The 17,849-nt window shown below is 40.8% G+C and overlaps 1 protein-coding gene across 1 annotated transcript; it reads left to right on the forward strand.

Moving 5' to 3' along the window:
• The first annotated feature begins 9,699 nt into the window (after positions 1 to 9,699).
• On the forward strand, positions 9,700 to 14,014 carry C1H13orf42 (chromosome 1 C13orf42 homolog). Its single transcript, XM_056491689.1, has 3 exons — positions 9,700 to 10,113; positions 12,811 to 12,958; positions 13,773 to 14,014. Exons 1-3 carry the CDS (start codon positions 9,700 to 9,702, stop codon positions 14,012 to 14,014), a joined length of 804 nt encoding a protein of 267 aa, XP_056347664.1.
• Positions 14,015 to 17,849: the final 3,835 nt, after the last annotated feature.

Below are 17,849 nucleotides of genomic sequence, written 5' to 3' on the forward strand. Positions count from 1 at the left end.
TGCTGTGGTCTAGATCATAAGCATAATGTGTTGTTCTTCCTGCAGCAAGCAACAGTATTGACTATTAAAATGCAATTTCTTCACAGAGATGGTACTTCTCCCCATTTCTGCCCCAATACCTAAAAAAAGACAACCAATAAAACCAAGAGCTTTCACTATCTGATGTTCCTGCACAGATATAGATGCAAAACAACTAACCTAAACTGTGTTGAATTCAGCACCACTACAGAAATTACACCTGTGGCACTGTGTGTGGGAACAGTCATAGATACATAGCAAGATTACACCAGATACCTGCACTTTTATAAAAAAAAAATGGAAGAGCAAGAAACAAGGAGCTTTTTATAGGCTTATAAAAATAAGGACTAAAGATGCATGAGCATCAGAAATTCTTTTCACAAACAAATTTTCTTAGAGAGTCTTCTGACACTAAGTGAATTTCTATAAACTGTTTTCTGTTTACTTTGTCTAAGAATTGAAATGAATTTGCTGTCTCCTAAAGCAGTGGAGTTCTCAGCATCTGGCTTGGCATTAGGGAGCAGAAATATCTCCCATTGATCTCATTGATGTTGGCTAAGAGCCAACATGAGTTTTCTGCAAAGCAAATTCTGAGTTCATAATTGTGAGTGTTCAGCAGGTCATATCCCATCACTGAGAGCTACTTCCTCAGTCAGAGAATATTCCCATGAGAGCCATGAGTCCTAAGCACCTTGAATCTGTAACATAAAAATTCACATTGAGCTTCTTGGAAATAAGACATAAAAAAATTTCATTCATAAGAAACATTTGGCAGGTAATTTCTTATAGCAACAATTGCAAACTCACTCTTCATTTATGTGGTGTTTGCAGCCTGAAATGCTGTGGGGAAACTGGAGTATATAGCTCCTGTTTGTGTTATGTCCCAGGAACTCAGTGCAAGCCCAGCTATGAACCACCAGGGATTACATCCTGTGCTGAGATTGCAGGCAAGCAGAGATTTAATTCTCTTCCCTTCGTTTATCCATGGCAAATCCTCTCTGGTTTCATGTCACCTGTACAGATACAACTGCAGTAATCCCTACAGTTTTGTCTAAGAGTACCACCACACCTGGGAGGTTTATACAGTTTTAGACCTTCCGTGTACGAGCTACAGAAATGCCTTAGCCCAGAGAATTTTACTTCAGTTATTTCAGTTATTTTATTCAGTTATTTCAATTTCAATGCTGTTATACCAGTGCAGGTGAAAAGCCATGGCACTGAGAAGCTCAGTGTGCAGTCGCATGTGCAGGAGCCTCTCTGGAGGTGGAGGCTTCCATCTAGTGGTTAAAGTAAAAGGTGCAAAATGAATTTGGGAATCCACATTGCTGAGGCCCTTGAGAGCATCCTCCTCTTTGTTCCAAGCCATAGCTGGCTGAGGAGAAGAGAAAGACAACGCAAAAACCAGGCAACCCCCAGGATCTCTGAAGTTTGGTTCAAGCAGTTCAGTTCACACAAGAAGGGGCACAGCTCTCTGGGTGGGTGCTGTCTTGTGCTAAAGGCCAGGCAGGACATTCTGCAGATGTTCTGGCAGTAGCTGAGGTGCTGCACGAGCTGTGGGACAATCCACAGGCTGAGGCATGGCAGAAAGCAAAGCTTGGCCTCTGCACAGTAACCTGGATTTTCAGACTCCTCTTCAGAAAAAAAATAGTGTCTTGGCATATAGAGTGAGGAGAACAATATAATCACTTCTGCCAGGATGCACCAATGAAATGGAATAAATAGAGCACTTCTTGCAAAATATAATAACATTACAGGCTCCACAACAGCAGTGAACTTTGTAAATAAAGAGGTCTGTGATCTTGTGAAGGTTGGTTTTGTGAGGGTGGCCTACCTATTTCCCCCTGAAGCCACCTCAATTTCCCCCCAAAAACCTCACCCAGCCACCAGAGAACAATTTTTGATATCCACTGGCACACATCCAGGCAAACTGTGAAGAAATCTAAGTTTATATTTCATAAGCACATCAATAACCATAACCATGTTCACTATGCAAAAAAATGAAGAACAGTGACACTTGAGTGATAAAAGATAGTGTTCTGCATACTGTTGAAGTCAGTAAGGTGAACTGAAGTGAATTAAATTGAAATATCAACTCAGTTTCTGCTGCCTCATGTTTTCAGACAATTGGATTTCTTTTTATGCAGGGAGAATTACAGATGATAGATTGCAGTCCATTTCCACTGCAGCAAATTTTTCTGGATGTTCCTGTTGTATCTGCTTAGCCCCAGTGGATGTGTTGAAAACCCTCCATGAAGCCCTTGCTGGGTGTGTTTTGACTCAGAAGTGCACTGACCTTTGCTTGCTGCCAGCTCTGGCCACTATTTATCTGTAACTTTGGCCTGTGCATTTCTGTAACTACCACAGTTTCCTTGAGATGCTTTTTCTGAATGATGGTTTAAGGGAAAAAAAAATAATCACAAGAGGAATGCTGGCTGCCTCAGTCCTTGCTACTGAGTGTCCCTTTCATTTTGTGCTGATGCTCATGTTACAGGCCTGTGAGACTCAGCTGCTCCAGCTCACCAGGGTCACATAAGTATTTCCTTCTGTTTCAGTTAACCCAGTTTCACTCCCTCCTGCCTGACCTGGATGTCTCAGAGAAAAACACAGTTAGCACCTCCAGGTTTTGCCCACCTTGGGTCAAAGGCACATGTTCTGCCACATTTCAGAGCACAGCATAAAAAATCTCCATGTTCCTTTGAGCACTGACTAAGCTGACTTGCAAGCTTTGTGAATGTAACAGGTATCTTAGTCTGGAGAGTGGCATTTGGCTTTGCAGATTAATGCAAAACCATTTCACCACCCATGACCACCTGTGCCTGTATCTGAGTTTTTTCTGACCTGGCTGAATTCTCACCTTTGCAAAGACTTTCCAGGTTGTTTTAAGAATACAAATAGATAACAGTTTAATTATTTTTGTCTGATTTTATTCAGTATTATTGGTGAGCCATCTCAAAGGTGGACCCACTGCAAACAATATCTACACCAGGGACACCTGTAGTGTCCATGTCTGCAAGTTGCCAAAGGGCTTCATGTGGCCTTTTTGAACCTAGATACCCAAGAAGCAGCTACCCTGTGCCCAACAGGATGGCAGTGGGCCTGTTTGCAGCTTCTGTGTAGCCACTGCTTCAGTGTCATATTTTCCCCCTCATATTCAGATCCCATATCATAGGTAAACTATTCTGGAAGATGGTGTTAATTGATTGAAAATTCCTCAGAGGATCTAAATGCAGGACTTTTGCCCCTGCAAATAGCCACACCTGTGTATATGATTTGATAATTCACAGTGGGTATAGGGGAAATGCTCTTTGAAAGTGGTAGGCAAGGCTGTGTAACCACCTCTTTTTCTCTCTCCCCAGTCCTTTAAATGTGTCTTAATACAGACTGGCAGGGCTGTGTTACAAGAGCAGTGGAAGGTTTGGGTAGGTGGGAAATGAGTAGAGGTAGAAGATCATATTATCCAAGGAGAAAGAATTCATGTTTAACATTTTATGTTAAAACTGGCAAATGTGAAAGAAAAACATAGAATCTGATTTCTCCTGCTTCTTTACTGACCACTCAGAGAGAGGCAACAAAAACTGCTCCAACTGAACCTGATTAATAATTATCCTGCCTATTTTGGATTGCTTCTCTTCAGGGAGCTACCAGCTATTACCAGTAAAAGCTTTTCCATTCTCCCAGTGCCTGGAGTGATGTCAGCAGTTTTTGGAGCAGAGGCTGGTGAGGTACACTCATGGTGGGGATGGTGCTGTAGGATTTGGTTCTTGCAGGGTCATGGCAGGTGTAGCTGCTACCTGCTGAAGGGGCCCTGGCTCCTTGTATTCCTTAGCATGACCAAAGCTGCTTCACTTTGGAAGTGCTTCTGCAGCTGCTGAAGGAGATTCACTAGGAGATGTGTTCCAGAAATTTATAGCACAGATAATAGTTCCCTTTTATTAATTATGTTGTGGCAGCAGGGGCAGAGATAGGGCAGGATCACTTTGCTTGAGGTTATATACAGGAGTATTTTTTCCCAGAGACACCGTGATGTGAGCAGAAAAAAAAGTTAACATGCAAAAACCCCACTATTGCTAAGTGCTGAAGATGTATTTCTTCTGTCATCCCATCTTCCCTAGAGCCCAAATGATACCTAACTTGCCCTGAGCCCCTCTTTCTCAGATATCCCAGCCAAACTGCTCCTTTCTCCTTCTTCACTTAAATTATCTTTGCCCTGTTTGGCTGGGTTAGCAGGGCAGGAAGGAGATAAGTATGGAAAGCAGAGATCCAAGAGTGCCTATGAAAAAGTCTGGAGGTATCATGAGTAGGCATTGCCTGGGAATGACTGATGGAGTCTGGCAGCTCTGTGACTTACCAAGATACTCTGCCCCCTTTCATAAGTCCTCCTTTGTGGGAAGGATAATTGTGTATTAGAATTTAACTGGAATGAACAACAGATGGTCCAGGTAAAGATCAAGACAGACAGGTCATTTAAATGTTTGTGTTCTATAAACCAACTTGAAGAACTGCTGCTTATGACCTCCATTCCTCATTGAGCTATCATGAAGGAATTTTGGCTATTTATCACATTCACCTGCCAAAGACTCCATCAATGGCTGATGGATGTGACAGGCAACAAGCTGGACATCACAATAATTCTTCAGATATCCTGGGAACAAAGGACTCAAGAGGCGAGACAATATCTAATTCAACAAAGACTAACAAAGCTCTGAGAGGTTCTAACAGAGTTTCCACTAAAAGAACATGAATTCCTCCAACAAAACAAGCAAGGCCAACTGGTTGTTCCCTTGACCCCGTGTGACAGAAGAAAAGACAAAGTTCCCTTGTCAAGCTTGTCACAGAGATGGAGTTTTTAATGATAGCAGGGTTCTTTGAGGAAACAAAAGGAAGGAGGAGGCTAGATACAGCAGGGAATAAGTGTGGTGACCTCTCACCCTCTGAAAAGGCTGCCAAACAACAGCTGTAGACACAGGACTAAAGCAGGGTGTGTTTCACTACTGTTCATCTTATTGCTTTGTCACAAAATGTACATGAACGTCTTAACAGTAATAACAATAATAATTTAAAATTATTTTTTAATTTTAAGGATTGATATCTCATTTGTGCAATCATTTTCCATGCACATGAATTGGCATTTCTTTATTTTCTCATGCCTGGTAGGAGTGCAGGTACTGCTGGTCCCTGGCTGTGCTTATGCTGCAACAAAGCATGTTCAATGAATGAAATTTTTGAAAATTTATGGAGAGTGTATGTATTCTGAGTAGAATGGTAATACTGACATTAAAATTTAGGCTAGATGGAAAGATGATGTTCCAGATTTATGAAAAAAAGCTATTCATCTTCTGATAGGAGAGTCAATGTTGTGACTCAGCTGGTTTACAGGTTAGTGTTGTCATGGCTCAAGCATGTACTGTTAAAAATCAAGATTGACAAGTGGGCAACAGGAAGATTTCATGGCATTTTACTCTGAAGCAGCTCAAATCAAAATCTTTATCTTCATTCTTGAGAAACTGATTTCTCCAGTTTAAGAAGCAGTCATAGATGCTTGAAAAACACAGTATCAGAATTGATTTCCTTTCCCATACTTTGCAAACTTTTCAAAAGAGGAAGAATATCAAGCAGTCCCTGACTGCAGTTTTGGGAAGGCAGAACAGACTGTTACCTCTGTGGGCTGAAGGAGAAGATACAGCCATCCTTGAAGATTCTTCTTTGCTTTATAACAAGGTCAGTTCTTCTTCCATCTTCCCTTTTAGCCAGTGAAAGGTGGGAACCTGTGGTATTGCACCTCTAATAGTGGATGTTGCTTGCCACCCTGCAAAAGCACTGATGATCAGCACCTGATTTAGGATTTGGAAATGCACCACCAGCTCATATTTTCAAGTATGTGTGATCTTCAAAGCACTAAGTGTTATAGCTACTGCCATATGCAGCCAGGGATGCTAATTTTTTTTTTTAGAACTGAGCTGTGGTCTCAGAATTCTTCCATTTGTTGTCTTTCTCTCAAGTATTTAACAGATTGTGTGTGTGTGTGTGTGTGTGTATGTGTGTGCCTTTGAAGAAGTTCAAGGGAATATATGAAAAAGTCAGGGACTGGGGAGCAAAGTGTTGACATTTGCTGTTTTCCTCTGTTTTGGACTCTCTCAATTAATTCTGTCCAAACAATCTACTTTTTATGCAGTTATATAGACATGGGAGAGTTCAGCAGAGAGTGACAACTGCTCTAATTTCAAATTAGCTAAAATAGCACAAGCCTCAGTGACTTTACTATCCACTCATGTATTTTATGTGTGGATCTTTTTTTCCATAAAAGCATAAAAAGTGTTTTTGTTTTAATTTAAAAAATATAATTAAATGCATTATCCTAACTGATAGGATACAACAGATTGATAAAACTTTATGATAGAAAAAGAATACATTGTCATCTACAGTTTGTCAAAGATTTTCTTCTTTGAAATCAGAACTTTGTTTCAAGGATGATTTGACTTTCCTTTGTATCAGTCATGATGAAATTTAACTATAAAGTAGATAAATTTGTATTCATGTTATCATGTTATTAAAAAGATAAAAATACATTTTGACAAATAATATTGATAAAAATACTGAAGTGTATTTTCCTGTACATTTGACTTTATGGTTTTTGTTTTGTTTTTTTTCCCAACTGTGTATTTAATTAAGTTAAAAAAGGCACATATGTTGGATTTTCTAACTTGATTCTCCTATCCAGTAATGATGGATCAGGATCTGACAGAATGTCAGGGCTAGATAAAAAAAACCAAAACCAAACAACCAAAAATCTACAGTTTTGGGAGTGATTAGGTGTTGTTAAATGGAACTCAGATCAGTCTGGTAGCTGCAAAGAAAGCAGATTTGTTGAAAGCAGTAATAGGAAAAAAAGTGACTTTAAACAAAAACTATTGAGTAAATGAAGTCAGATTCAAGTAGCCAAATAAACAAGCAAGGTGTGAGCATTGCCTTGTCAAAGCCAGTAATCTTAGATGCCATTAAATATTTAGTGTGGTCTATTTGATGAGTCTGGTCTATTTGATCAGCTTCTCACAAGCTCTTTCTTTGGGAGGTCTTTATTTATGATTTAATGGCTGTCCATGAATTTGGAACTTTGAATTAAGAGAATTAAACTTTCTTCTTCAGCCATGTTTGGCATTTGATGAGTGTCTGTGCAGAAGGAAATCATTCTTGAATAAGACCCCTGCTTTTAATTACCAGCTGTCTTAGCTAACAGTGGCATACTCAGTCCACAGTAGTAACTCTGGGGAAGAGACCTGTGATCTGTGGTGGTGGCTGAATTATAATTGCCCTGTTATTTACTTGAAAAGGGACACTTACAGGTACATGGGAAACAGGGTTTGAGTATAAATAAATGAAACACCACTCCAGAAACATGTTTCAAAGCAAATGCCTTATAGAAAAATATCTCAAAAAGGCATTTCTAAGGGCATGTCTCTTCTTAGAAAACTAAGTAGAGTACATTATCCATTATTTCATCCTTTAATTTTTTAAATCCATGGAGCTATTTAAATTACAGTAGATTGTCTGAAGAAAACAGATTAATATTAATTTTTACAACAGGAGAGAAAGATTGACTCACTGCCCATTACCAAAACATAGAATAAAACATTCATGTCTGAAATAATTGTAAATTACTCTTTAATTGTTAATTACTCTTTAAGCCCAGGTGAGTTTATAAATCAATCTGCAATTGAAAGGCAGTGTCTGTTACTGTAAGCAGTTTCTCAGATCTCAATGACCTTATTGATTCAAGTGTTTATCAATATTTTCTTGATTTCCCACCAATTTTTTTGATTTATGGGTTTTCTGACTGAGAGAACTTACAGGTGTTCTGAGGTTCACTGGTATTGTATCATGTCTATAAACAAAGACCAGTATCCCATATATATTTGCTATATATAGCAAATCTAAGTAAATTTTTATTAGGGCTATTCTGGAAAAATCTCATTTGCTTAACTGGATAAGCAAATTCTCTGGAATGGCTATGGCAGGTATTTACCTATCCCACTCACGACAGTGCATTAAAACCCCCTTACAGACTTTTGCTCTGAAAATGAAATTAAAATGTAGATGGAATTATTTTTCTGTGTTAGTATTCATGACCAAAAACTTTATCTATCTCGGACAGGTAATTCTGGGGAGAAAGCTCATATTTTTTTTGTAGTTCTAATGATCTATGTTAGCATAAAGTCAGCTTAATCTATTACCTAGCTGAGGGATTAAGTAGACCTTTGGAGAGAATCAATAATGGAATAACTCCATATGAGAACTAGATACCAAACAGCTGACTATATTTCAGAACAATCTCTAGGCTGCTTTCAGCTGCAATGGGAATTGTTACTATTAGAAGGCAGAATAAGTGGTAAAAACTAGTTTGCCTTAATTCTTAGTTGCTATAAGTCCATATTAACTTTAGCTATAAATAAAAGGAACATTTTAAGATGGTTGTGGTGTATGTTTAGTATCCAGTTTTCAGAGTTCCCCAAGTAATAGTCACAAATGTAGGTGTCAACCTATCGTACCTGTTGAGATCCTACAGACCTTAGGGTGCTTAAACCTTCAATTAGCACTACCAAAGGCATTAGAAGACATTTGCTCAGTGGTGTTTGCAGAGTGATAACTATTTGATTTAAAAATAATTATTTTTCCTCAAGCAGTCAGTGCTTGGGCAGGATCACTTATGAAAACTCTTTTGAACAAATTCTTGAAAACTCTTTTGGGCATCTCTGTTGTTTTAAATAACTGTTGATTGCCTCAGTTCATTATCTGCTTATCTCTGGAGCATATACCGTGTGGACATGTCACAATTACCAGCCATGTCTCGAGTATACCAATAATAGTCAAAGTTTCTCAGTACTTTAACCAAAAATCTATCATCAAACCCACTGTATTAAATGTTCTTGCATCAATCTAGGAGGATAACTAATGTGGAAAGATACAAATTCTTAGGTTTCTGTCTGCAATATTTTGCCAGAGGAGTACTTTGGAAGAGTGTTTTATTTTACAGCATCCCTTACACAGGGCATCTTTGTATTGAGTGTAACAGAGCCTGACATCTGAATCCACTCGGTTCCTGGCAGTGCTGTGGTATCAGGTAGCTGAAGCCATCTCCTGGTTACTGCCGGGTGAAACCCAGAGCGACTTCTTTCAGCAGCTGCACTCCACTCAGACAGAAACTATTCTTGTCCACCCCGGCTTTCGCCCCTGTGGAGGCTGGTTCCAGCCGGCCCTTCCCGAGCATCCCCCGCGGCAGACGGGAGCGGATCAGCACCACGGCCAGCGCCCCCAGCCCGGCGGGAATCCCGGGAGGGGGAATTCCTGCCACCGTGCTGATGTTTTTTATGGGGACCAGACGCCAAACAAAAGGTCAAAGCATGATATTTGACCTCCTCAACTATATTTTAAACCGAGGAAAGGACAAAGTTCTTTCACCGACACAAATGGAATAGAAAAGAAGTTTCTGCATTACCATCACACTTCTCAAAATGTTAGACTGAAAACAATTGGTGCAGCCAGAGGTTTCTTTTTTCCCCTCATTACAGTAAGTGGCAAATTTTTTTTGTCTGCTGAGGGCAAAGGTAACTGCTGCTGATTGCCAGTTCTAGTGTTAAATTAAGGTGCTGAAAGAGAAAAAGGTTAAAGGGGAGGAAGTGGCGCATTATGTTCAAAAAGATCCATTCTATATTTCACCCCAACTCCCAGAGAAGAAACGTGACAGATGACATCCCTTACTGTGATGGAGCAGCTTCTGCAGTGAGACTGATCCGCAGCACTTCTATGTATGTCCTTGGAGGTGAGCAGGAAAAAGTTAGTGAGCCACTAAAAAAATGCAGAAGTACAACCAGCATTGACTCTTGCTTTCAACCAAAAGAGGAAGACAGAGACTGGATGTACTCTAAGACTCAGGACTGCTTGAAGTACCTACAGGACCTGCTAGCCTTGAGGAAAAAATACCTTGAAAACATCAATAACTTGAAATCCATGCGTATGGCTGCAGATTCTCCAGCATCCACAAGATCATCCAAAACTGGAAAAAAGTCATTTCTTCCACTTCCTTCCAAAGAGTCTTCTAAGGTAATGTCCAAGAACTTTTGCCATGTGCTTAGTCTTACTCAACAAAATCATCAGAGCTATATCACGCATATTGGTTTTCTGCTTCATTGCTTTCAGCCAGTTGTCATTTTACTGTTTCATCATTTGAAATGTTTCTAAATATCTTAAGATTCTTTCTAAGTAGTGTAGAATTAGGAATGAATGATTTGTCATGGAAAAAAGGGTATATGCCTATGCTTGAGGGGGAGAAATACTGGGAGAGAGAAAGTAGGAAAAGTTATGAGAGTATGGAAAACATGTCATGAAAGAGCAAGCTCTGACAGACTACTTAAGTACCTTGGAGCCCTTCACTATGATTATTTATAGCTATTAATGACTGACAAGTGCAGTAATCCCTGGATTTCCTGGCAGTCTTCTTACTGACAAAATCACTTACACAAAATAATTATAAATTCACTGAAACAAAGAGGATTTTTTTTCTGAGTGGTTGGTTAACTTGTCAGTGTTACACCTAGCATCAGTGCAAGCTCTGCTGGCAGGATGTGGGGCATGAGGAATTCTTAAGACCTCCTTTCTCTGTTCATGAATAAGTTGGTAGGTCATTTCTAGGCAGTGTAAATCTTCACCCTTTACTGTAATGATACTGCAAAAATAAAACTGGAATCTTTGGTGCAGATTATTTTCAAGTATCCTAGAAAAAAAAGCTTTATAGGTTTGCATATCACTAGACAGTTCAGTGGCTACTTTGGCTCTAGACTTGATTCAGTGAGTAAAAATCAAAGGACTGCAGCAAATGGGATGATCTGTTTAGGTAACATGACTGCAGAAAAGAATTCAACAGGAGACTCACAGGCTACCCAGTGCAGTCTTTAAGCAGAATAATAATGGGGGTGGTGGGAAGAAGGGATGTATGGCTGACCTTACTGATTAGGCCAGGTTGACTTTAAATAATGTTGCTGCCATATTTAGATGTTCTGTCACAGCAGAATGTCAGAATGGTTTGTGAACTTCTGAGATTTGCTGCTGAAAATACTGCTTAAGGAAAACACCAAAAATTGAGTTGTTTTTTGGATAACAATTGGATCTCCCACAGTTTGTGGCTGAGAGTGCTGCCATCTGACTTTGGCCAGCTGGTCCCTATGTATGAACAGTCCTGGCACTGACTGGCATGCTCACTCCATGAGCATCCCCTTGGAAACAGACTGGAACATCAGCAGGATATGTCATCCATATGAATCATTCTTGCCAACACAAATGGCACAGTTGCACACCTCTGGCTTTTTAAAAAATAGGGAGAGTCAAGAAGACTTTTACAAGATTCAGACTCTTCTTCCTAACTACACTTTTTATGTCCACAGATTACAAGGTTTGTGTTATCACCAGGCTTGAATGCTTTTGTCTCGAGCTACCTGTTCTTGTTAAATTACCTGCCAGTGGAAATTCACTTCTTTCTCTAACCTGCTGCCTGATTTATGGGAAGGCAATTTGTCCAGACAAACCTGTCCTCATAGAAGTGTTGATCCAAAGATCCCTGGGTCCTGGACTAGAGACTGACCATGGATCCAAAATGTGCCACTTGTGTCTAGTGAAAGGAAAGAGCAGAGGGGTGGGTCAGATGCTGGGAGCACGTAGGCATTTCTTTAAAATGCCTTTTAAACCAGTAAGGGCTTAGTCATAATAGCAGTCACTATTTCCAGTAGATGTGTGGTAGCAGCTACCTTTCTTCACTTCTGAGGATGTCAATCAACCCACAATGTCAGGAGGGGAATCAGCTAGTTCAATTCTTTGCCTCCACAGAGCAGGGAACAGCCTGGTCCTTCAGAGGTGAGACATGGCACATATCCTTTTCTCTCACTGAAACCCAGGGTAGCAATTTTTTGAGCTGGTATTGCAGCCTGACAATATACCTGACTTGGACTAGCAAGGAAAATAAATGTCCCTTCATCAGGTAGAGCCTGGCAGGAATTACTCATCCCATATGTACCTTCAGAGTCACTAACCAAGGTTTTATGATTGTTTCAGCATTTATAGATAGGCATTTGCTTTTTCATCAAGACAGACTTCTAATTTTAAACTGTGTGGCTTTCCTGTGGGAATTATCAGTGTTGAATGACTCATATTTTAGCATACACCATTCTTCTTAATTTAAAAAAAAACTTCAGTAATTTAGATCTGGATTAATTTCACCTCACCTAGGCATTTTAATAAGATGCCTAAATTAGTAACAAAGTTACCCCTCAGTTCCTTTTCAGCTGAGAGAAAGAGCTGCCTGCAGAGGAGGGTTCAGCCTACTTAAGACCTGACTCATCTTCTGAAGGTACTGGAGCCCAGCATTAATTACAGAAGGAACCCTGCATGACTACATTTCTCATGTGTATCTCCTTAGGAGCCTAGTGCTAGGTGAAATGAATTTGGCCACAAAGCCCAGCTGTCACTTAGCCACCCAAATGGCCTGGTACATGGATCCTGAGGGATTTTGTAACACCTGGCCAATGGTGCCCAAGTGGAAGGCACTTGTTGAACATGCAACAGGGTGGTATTTGTTAGTCTGCTGTCCTGCTTTCTTTTATTTCCATGCTGTGTAGTAGTCTGGACCTGTGCTTCTTTTCTGACAGCCTGTGGTGTATCATCAATACTTGTTTCTTATAGAGTTTTCTCATTAAAAAATCATTATGTCCAACTCTTGGCTAACTTTTTTGTCCTTTGTCTGATCAACAGGCATCCATGGAAAGAAAAGGCACACAGTCCAGCTCAGATGTAAGAGAAGCAATAGCTTTCTTTGACTCAGTCATTGCAGACCTGGATTCAGAGAGATGGCAGAGAACTCCTGACGTGGATCTGCCAAATGTGGATGTTGATTTTGATGGTGCAGTATAAACCAGCCAAATATGGTTTTAGTGGGCAGAGGGTGGAGGGAGGAACAGCATTGTGACATCATGTTTGTTTAAATAATTTATTTAATTAATCTGTGGTCCTCTAGTTTTGCTTCCCAAATCTAGGACCATTACATGCAATATGTGAAATTATAGTAATACATCACTTGTTCCATGTTGAAGGGGTACAACTATTTTATGTGTGGTCATTACATGGCAAAGGTAGCATCTGCAGGGTTGGAATAGTGCTTGCCTTTTGCTAAGGGCTGAACTCCACCCTTGCATTTCTACCTCAAGCTCTCTTCAGAGAACTACAAAAAGTATAAAAGTATTTTTTCTTCATCTTTTTTTTTTAAGAAATGGCTGAATGACTCCTTTCCAACTATCAAGAAAAGAAGTAATTCAGTTATTAGGCTAAAGAATTGGAGGTTTCCATCAGAAAGGATGGGATTGTCCAAAGAAGTGAAGATGTACCGATCTAAGGTCATCACCTCTGCTGTATAATCAGCAGAGGGATATAGATATTTGTCACCTTTGCTTCAGGCTGAGGTGAATATCTGAAGCAGTTCATTTTAGCTGTGCCCAAGGAGTGTATTTGAAGGGACTAGCTCTCACATACATATTTATGCTGCAGGTGTTGAAATTCTAGATAAAATTAATTCCATCCCAGTGACATCCTGCAGTGAAACAAGGTTTGTCTCTTGACCTTTCCTCCAGGAAGGACCCAGCAAGCACCCTGTTCCCTCACTGTGCAGATAAAAATGTCACTGACAGACTGTTGATCCTGGATTATCTTCTGTCTTTCAGTTGCTACCAGTACCAGTGAACACAGTTTGCATTCCAACTGGATCCTTCGTGCTCCCCGGAGATACTCACAAGATACTGCCCAAGCAGCCAAGGCTGCAAACCAATCCCAAAGAAACAGCCAGCGGAGAACCACTGGCTCTAGGAAAAGGTTGGAAAGACATCCCATGTACTTGCCCAAAGCTGTGGAAGGAGCATACAGCACTTTAAAATTTAAGCCTAAAACACGCAAGAAGGAATGTTGAAAGAAGAATGTTCCTCTTTCACCTGAAGACAGAATGTATGAAATAGGGCTTTTTTTTCTTCACCACAGACCCATCACTTACACTCTAGAAGTGACCTGTGCAGTCACTGAAGGTTCTTGGTGGAAAGATGTGTTTTAAGCCATGTCTATTCCAATGTTGGACTCACGTGAAGGTTTAACTCATCAAATTTTCTGTGCCTAACAATACTGCTTTGTCATTCAGCTTGGGGGGAACTCCAGCTTGACAAGCCTTTTTTCTAGTGCTGTTACAGAAAGCAATGATTCAGAGATTGCCTGGTGCAGTAATTTTTCTTCTGACTCCAGTACTGCAAAGCAGTTCAAGGAATTCAGCGAATATGTTGGAGCTTTTGCAGCAGTGCTTCCAATGTCAAAGCAGTGAAGCAGAATTCTCTCCTTCTGTTGCTTGTGAAAATTTGTACGTGCCATCATTGACTCTATGTTCTGAGAGTATACAGCAGCACCAAGATACACTCAGTCTGCAGTACAAGCAGAAAAGAGCTGCAGTGAGGGAATCAGCATTAGAAACTTGTGTTTGGGGGAATTGTGTGCTCCAGTGTGCTTTGTACTCTGCTTGCTACTGAAAATGGTTCTGTCGTTGGATAGATCAAAATATTCACTGCATGCAAAAATGTATGCAACTTTTTTCATATGGTTACACCACGTGCTGGTTTTCATCTGTTTTAGTACCCAGCTGATGAATCTGGACACCCCAGTGTACACTAGAAAAGCTTGAAGTCAAGGAGAACATTTTTTTAATAAGTTGTGGCAAAGGCTGTTCTCAGGGGCAGAAGACAACTTGCAGACAAAGCCACCACATCACCTTTAGGTTACACCCAGTATTTGGAATTCTGCTGCTCCATCATTAAAGATGATATATTAGGATGAATGCAGTCTAGAAGTGTTCCTCTTCATCTTAGAGGTGAAATGAATTCCATGTGATACTTGGAATTAATAAGACCCATACTCTGCCTGTTTTACCCAGCTCATACTTTGTCTTAAAAATTTGCTAAGGTATTTGGGATCAGGCTTTTTTTTATTTTGACTTTTTCATCTGGCATCATTCAGCTGGCAATGGACTATGACAGATGGATTGTGGCAGCACTGGTGTGACCAGCTGGTGATTTGCTAGAGTTTTTTTGTTTCTATGATCAGTAGTTCTTGTGTCCACAGGCTTGGATGAATTTCCTAAGGCACTGCCCATTAATATAACCCATCTGATACACCAAAACCTCCATAAGCCTTGTGCCCTCACACAGAACATTTGGCAGGTGGTAATTCTTGCTGATTTGTGTTCCCAGTGTTTGGGACTAAGTTATTCAAAAAGCATTTCTGCCATGGGTTGCAAGTATCTCTCTGAACTTAATGATCTAGGCCACTTTCTATCATAAGATAGGAAAGTGCCAAAAAACCATATGTTCCTCCATTCAGAGCTGGCATATCTTGTTTGATTAAAGCACTTTGATTCTTTTTCTAGTGATGTTTGTGAAGGGGAGGGAAGAATGTTTTTGTAGCACTTCAGATCTGGAGGTGCTTTTGCTGCTCCTGGCCTAGTTTTCATCCTCTTGAAAATGACAACATAACGGATACATTATGTTGTTCAAGAAGAGTTTAAATTAAGGTCTAGGTTTTGACTCCCTGCTGTTGGTGCTTTTCACAGTGGTCTGTATCCTTTATATAGTGTTGCTGCCTTTGTACCTCCCCAGTCCTGTACTGTCTGCCCTGAGCTGAATGCCCTTAAAAACCTATTCTGCCTCTGAATGTGATCATTAAATCCACTCAGCAGGTGGGACAGCAGGAGCACAGCATGTTCCAAACACACCCGTAGGTTCTGGCACGCCTCAAGGCTGCAGTTCTGTGCATGTGTGAGAGAAGGGGGACAGTGCTCAAAATGGTACATTTTTGGCAACTGTGTCACCCTGAAACTCCTCTCCAAACAGAATTTCATACTGAAGTTGCTGAGGAACATTTTTACTGAGTGTGTGGGCATCTTTTTGCTACTAGAACCTGCAACATGGATGGGTGCTGACAGAAAATCTCACCATCTTGTTTGAGTTACTATAACAGAATTAGGCATGTGCAGAATTAAAATACTGATGAGAAGAAAGAAGAAAAGGATTCCAGTGTTTTTCTGCCCTGGGCTGTGTTTCATGTTCATAGTGCCAAGGTTTTATGCATTGGAGTAACTGATCTCTTTGCTATTGTTTTAAGAATGCATTTTGATGTGCAGAACCAGACTGCTTCAGCATGTGTGACCTTCCCTGTAACCTCTTGTCTATCCTTGTAAAACAGAGATCTCTGGTTATCTGGCTGTGACAGAGGGTGAGGGTCCCCCTGCTGTTCAACACAGAAGCTTCAGTGTGAAATTGGGTTTGCTTTTATGAATAAGAGACAAAGGGGGAAAATTCAGATTCATAATTTCTATTTGGATTCTGTGACTTTTTCCCCCCTTATCTTAAAGTTGACTTCAAGCCAGTCATCATCTTAGGAAATTCTAACTAAGCAAGTAAAATAAACTAGTTTTTCTCTGAGAACATGTTCTATCATCTATCCCATGAATGCAGGCACCTTCCTTCTTCTTCTAACACACTAGCCCTTGTATGTTCCTCACTGAACATGGCTCAGCTCCAACAGAGCTATGGAGAGCACTCCTACATCTCAGGGCACTCTGTGGGGAGGTGGGAGCTGAGGCTTCGAGGGCCATGTGCTACCTGTGCTAGAGCAGGCAGTTAAGCAGAAAGGGAGCAGGAGAGAGGAAAGGGGAGCATCTCCATCCCCAGTACTTGCTGCCTCCTCAGAGGAGGATTTAGTGTGGATGGCAGCGCTCTCTGCATCAGCCCAAGAGAGAACCCTGCCCCTGCCTGGCACTGGCTCACCCTGGGCAGCTTTCTACACAGTTTCCAGGAGCAGCTGGTTGCCCCATCTGTACTGAATCTTCCCTCATGGCTTTGCAGGCAGAGCTCTCTGCATGGACACTGAAGGGATTCTCTCTGTCATGGGTATGTCCTCTAAATGACCTTGCTGAGACAGGCAATTATTTTCAGGCATTGCATCCTAGAAATTAAGCAGCTACTAGAGGTATTCTGACAATGCCAATCACACAGAAGAGCTGTTCATGACCGACAGAGCTCTGTATGACCCAGATTTTTAAAGAGATTGTTAGTGAGCCCTTTGAGCCATGCCCCCAGGCAGTGACAATGAAGGGCATCAACCAGGAGCTCTATTGATCAAGGCTGCTGTGTGCAAGTGTTCCCTGCAGCACTGATCCCCAAAAGCTCTTTCCCAGAGTGCACTGGAATAACAGGCAATATCTTTGTGACAATATCTCATATTTTGCTGTTTTAAATCCATCTCAGTTGAAGTATCAGGATATGTCAGGTCTCTCTAGCTTGTGTCATTGCTGAGTACTAGCTCTGAACGGGCCCTGGCTACAAATTTCTGTGACACCACATCCCCAGCTGTCTTTGAGACACTAAGGACACTGTGTACAAGAATCCAGCAACTGAACAGAGATTAAATCTGTTAAAGAAATCATGTCCTGGAGGATTCAGAATAATTCTGTCCTTTTGTGTTGAGCAAGTCAGTGCAATCACAATGCATGTAAGTGAGGTGAAATTCTAAGGGTCTTTGGCAGAAACAGAAGAAATGCAGGCAGCTAATGGAAAGTTGGCAGCTGGACAAGATGTATGCTCTGGTTTGAATCTTGCAGTGCCATAAAGTTACCATGAAGGCAGAAGGTGTCAGCATCGCCTTGAGTAACGCAGGAAGTCCTCCAAGGTAATGCACTGGAAAAATACATGTTTATCTGCTGCTCCAGC

Source organism: Oenanthe melanoleuca, chromosome 1 (genome assembly GCF_029582105.1).
Source record: "Oenanthe melanoleuca isolate GR-GAL-2019-014 chromosome 1, OMel1.0, whole genome shotgun sequence".
Lineage (NCBI taxonomy): Eukaryota > Metazoa > Chordata > Aves > Passeriformes > Muscicapidae > Oenanthe > Oenanthe melanoleuca.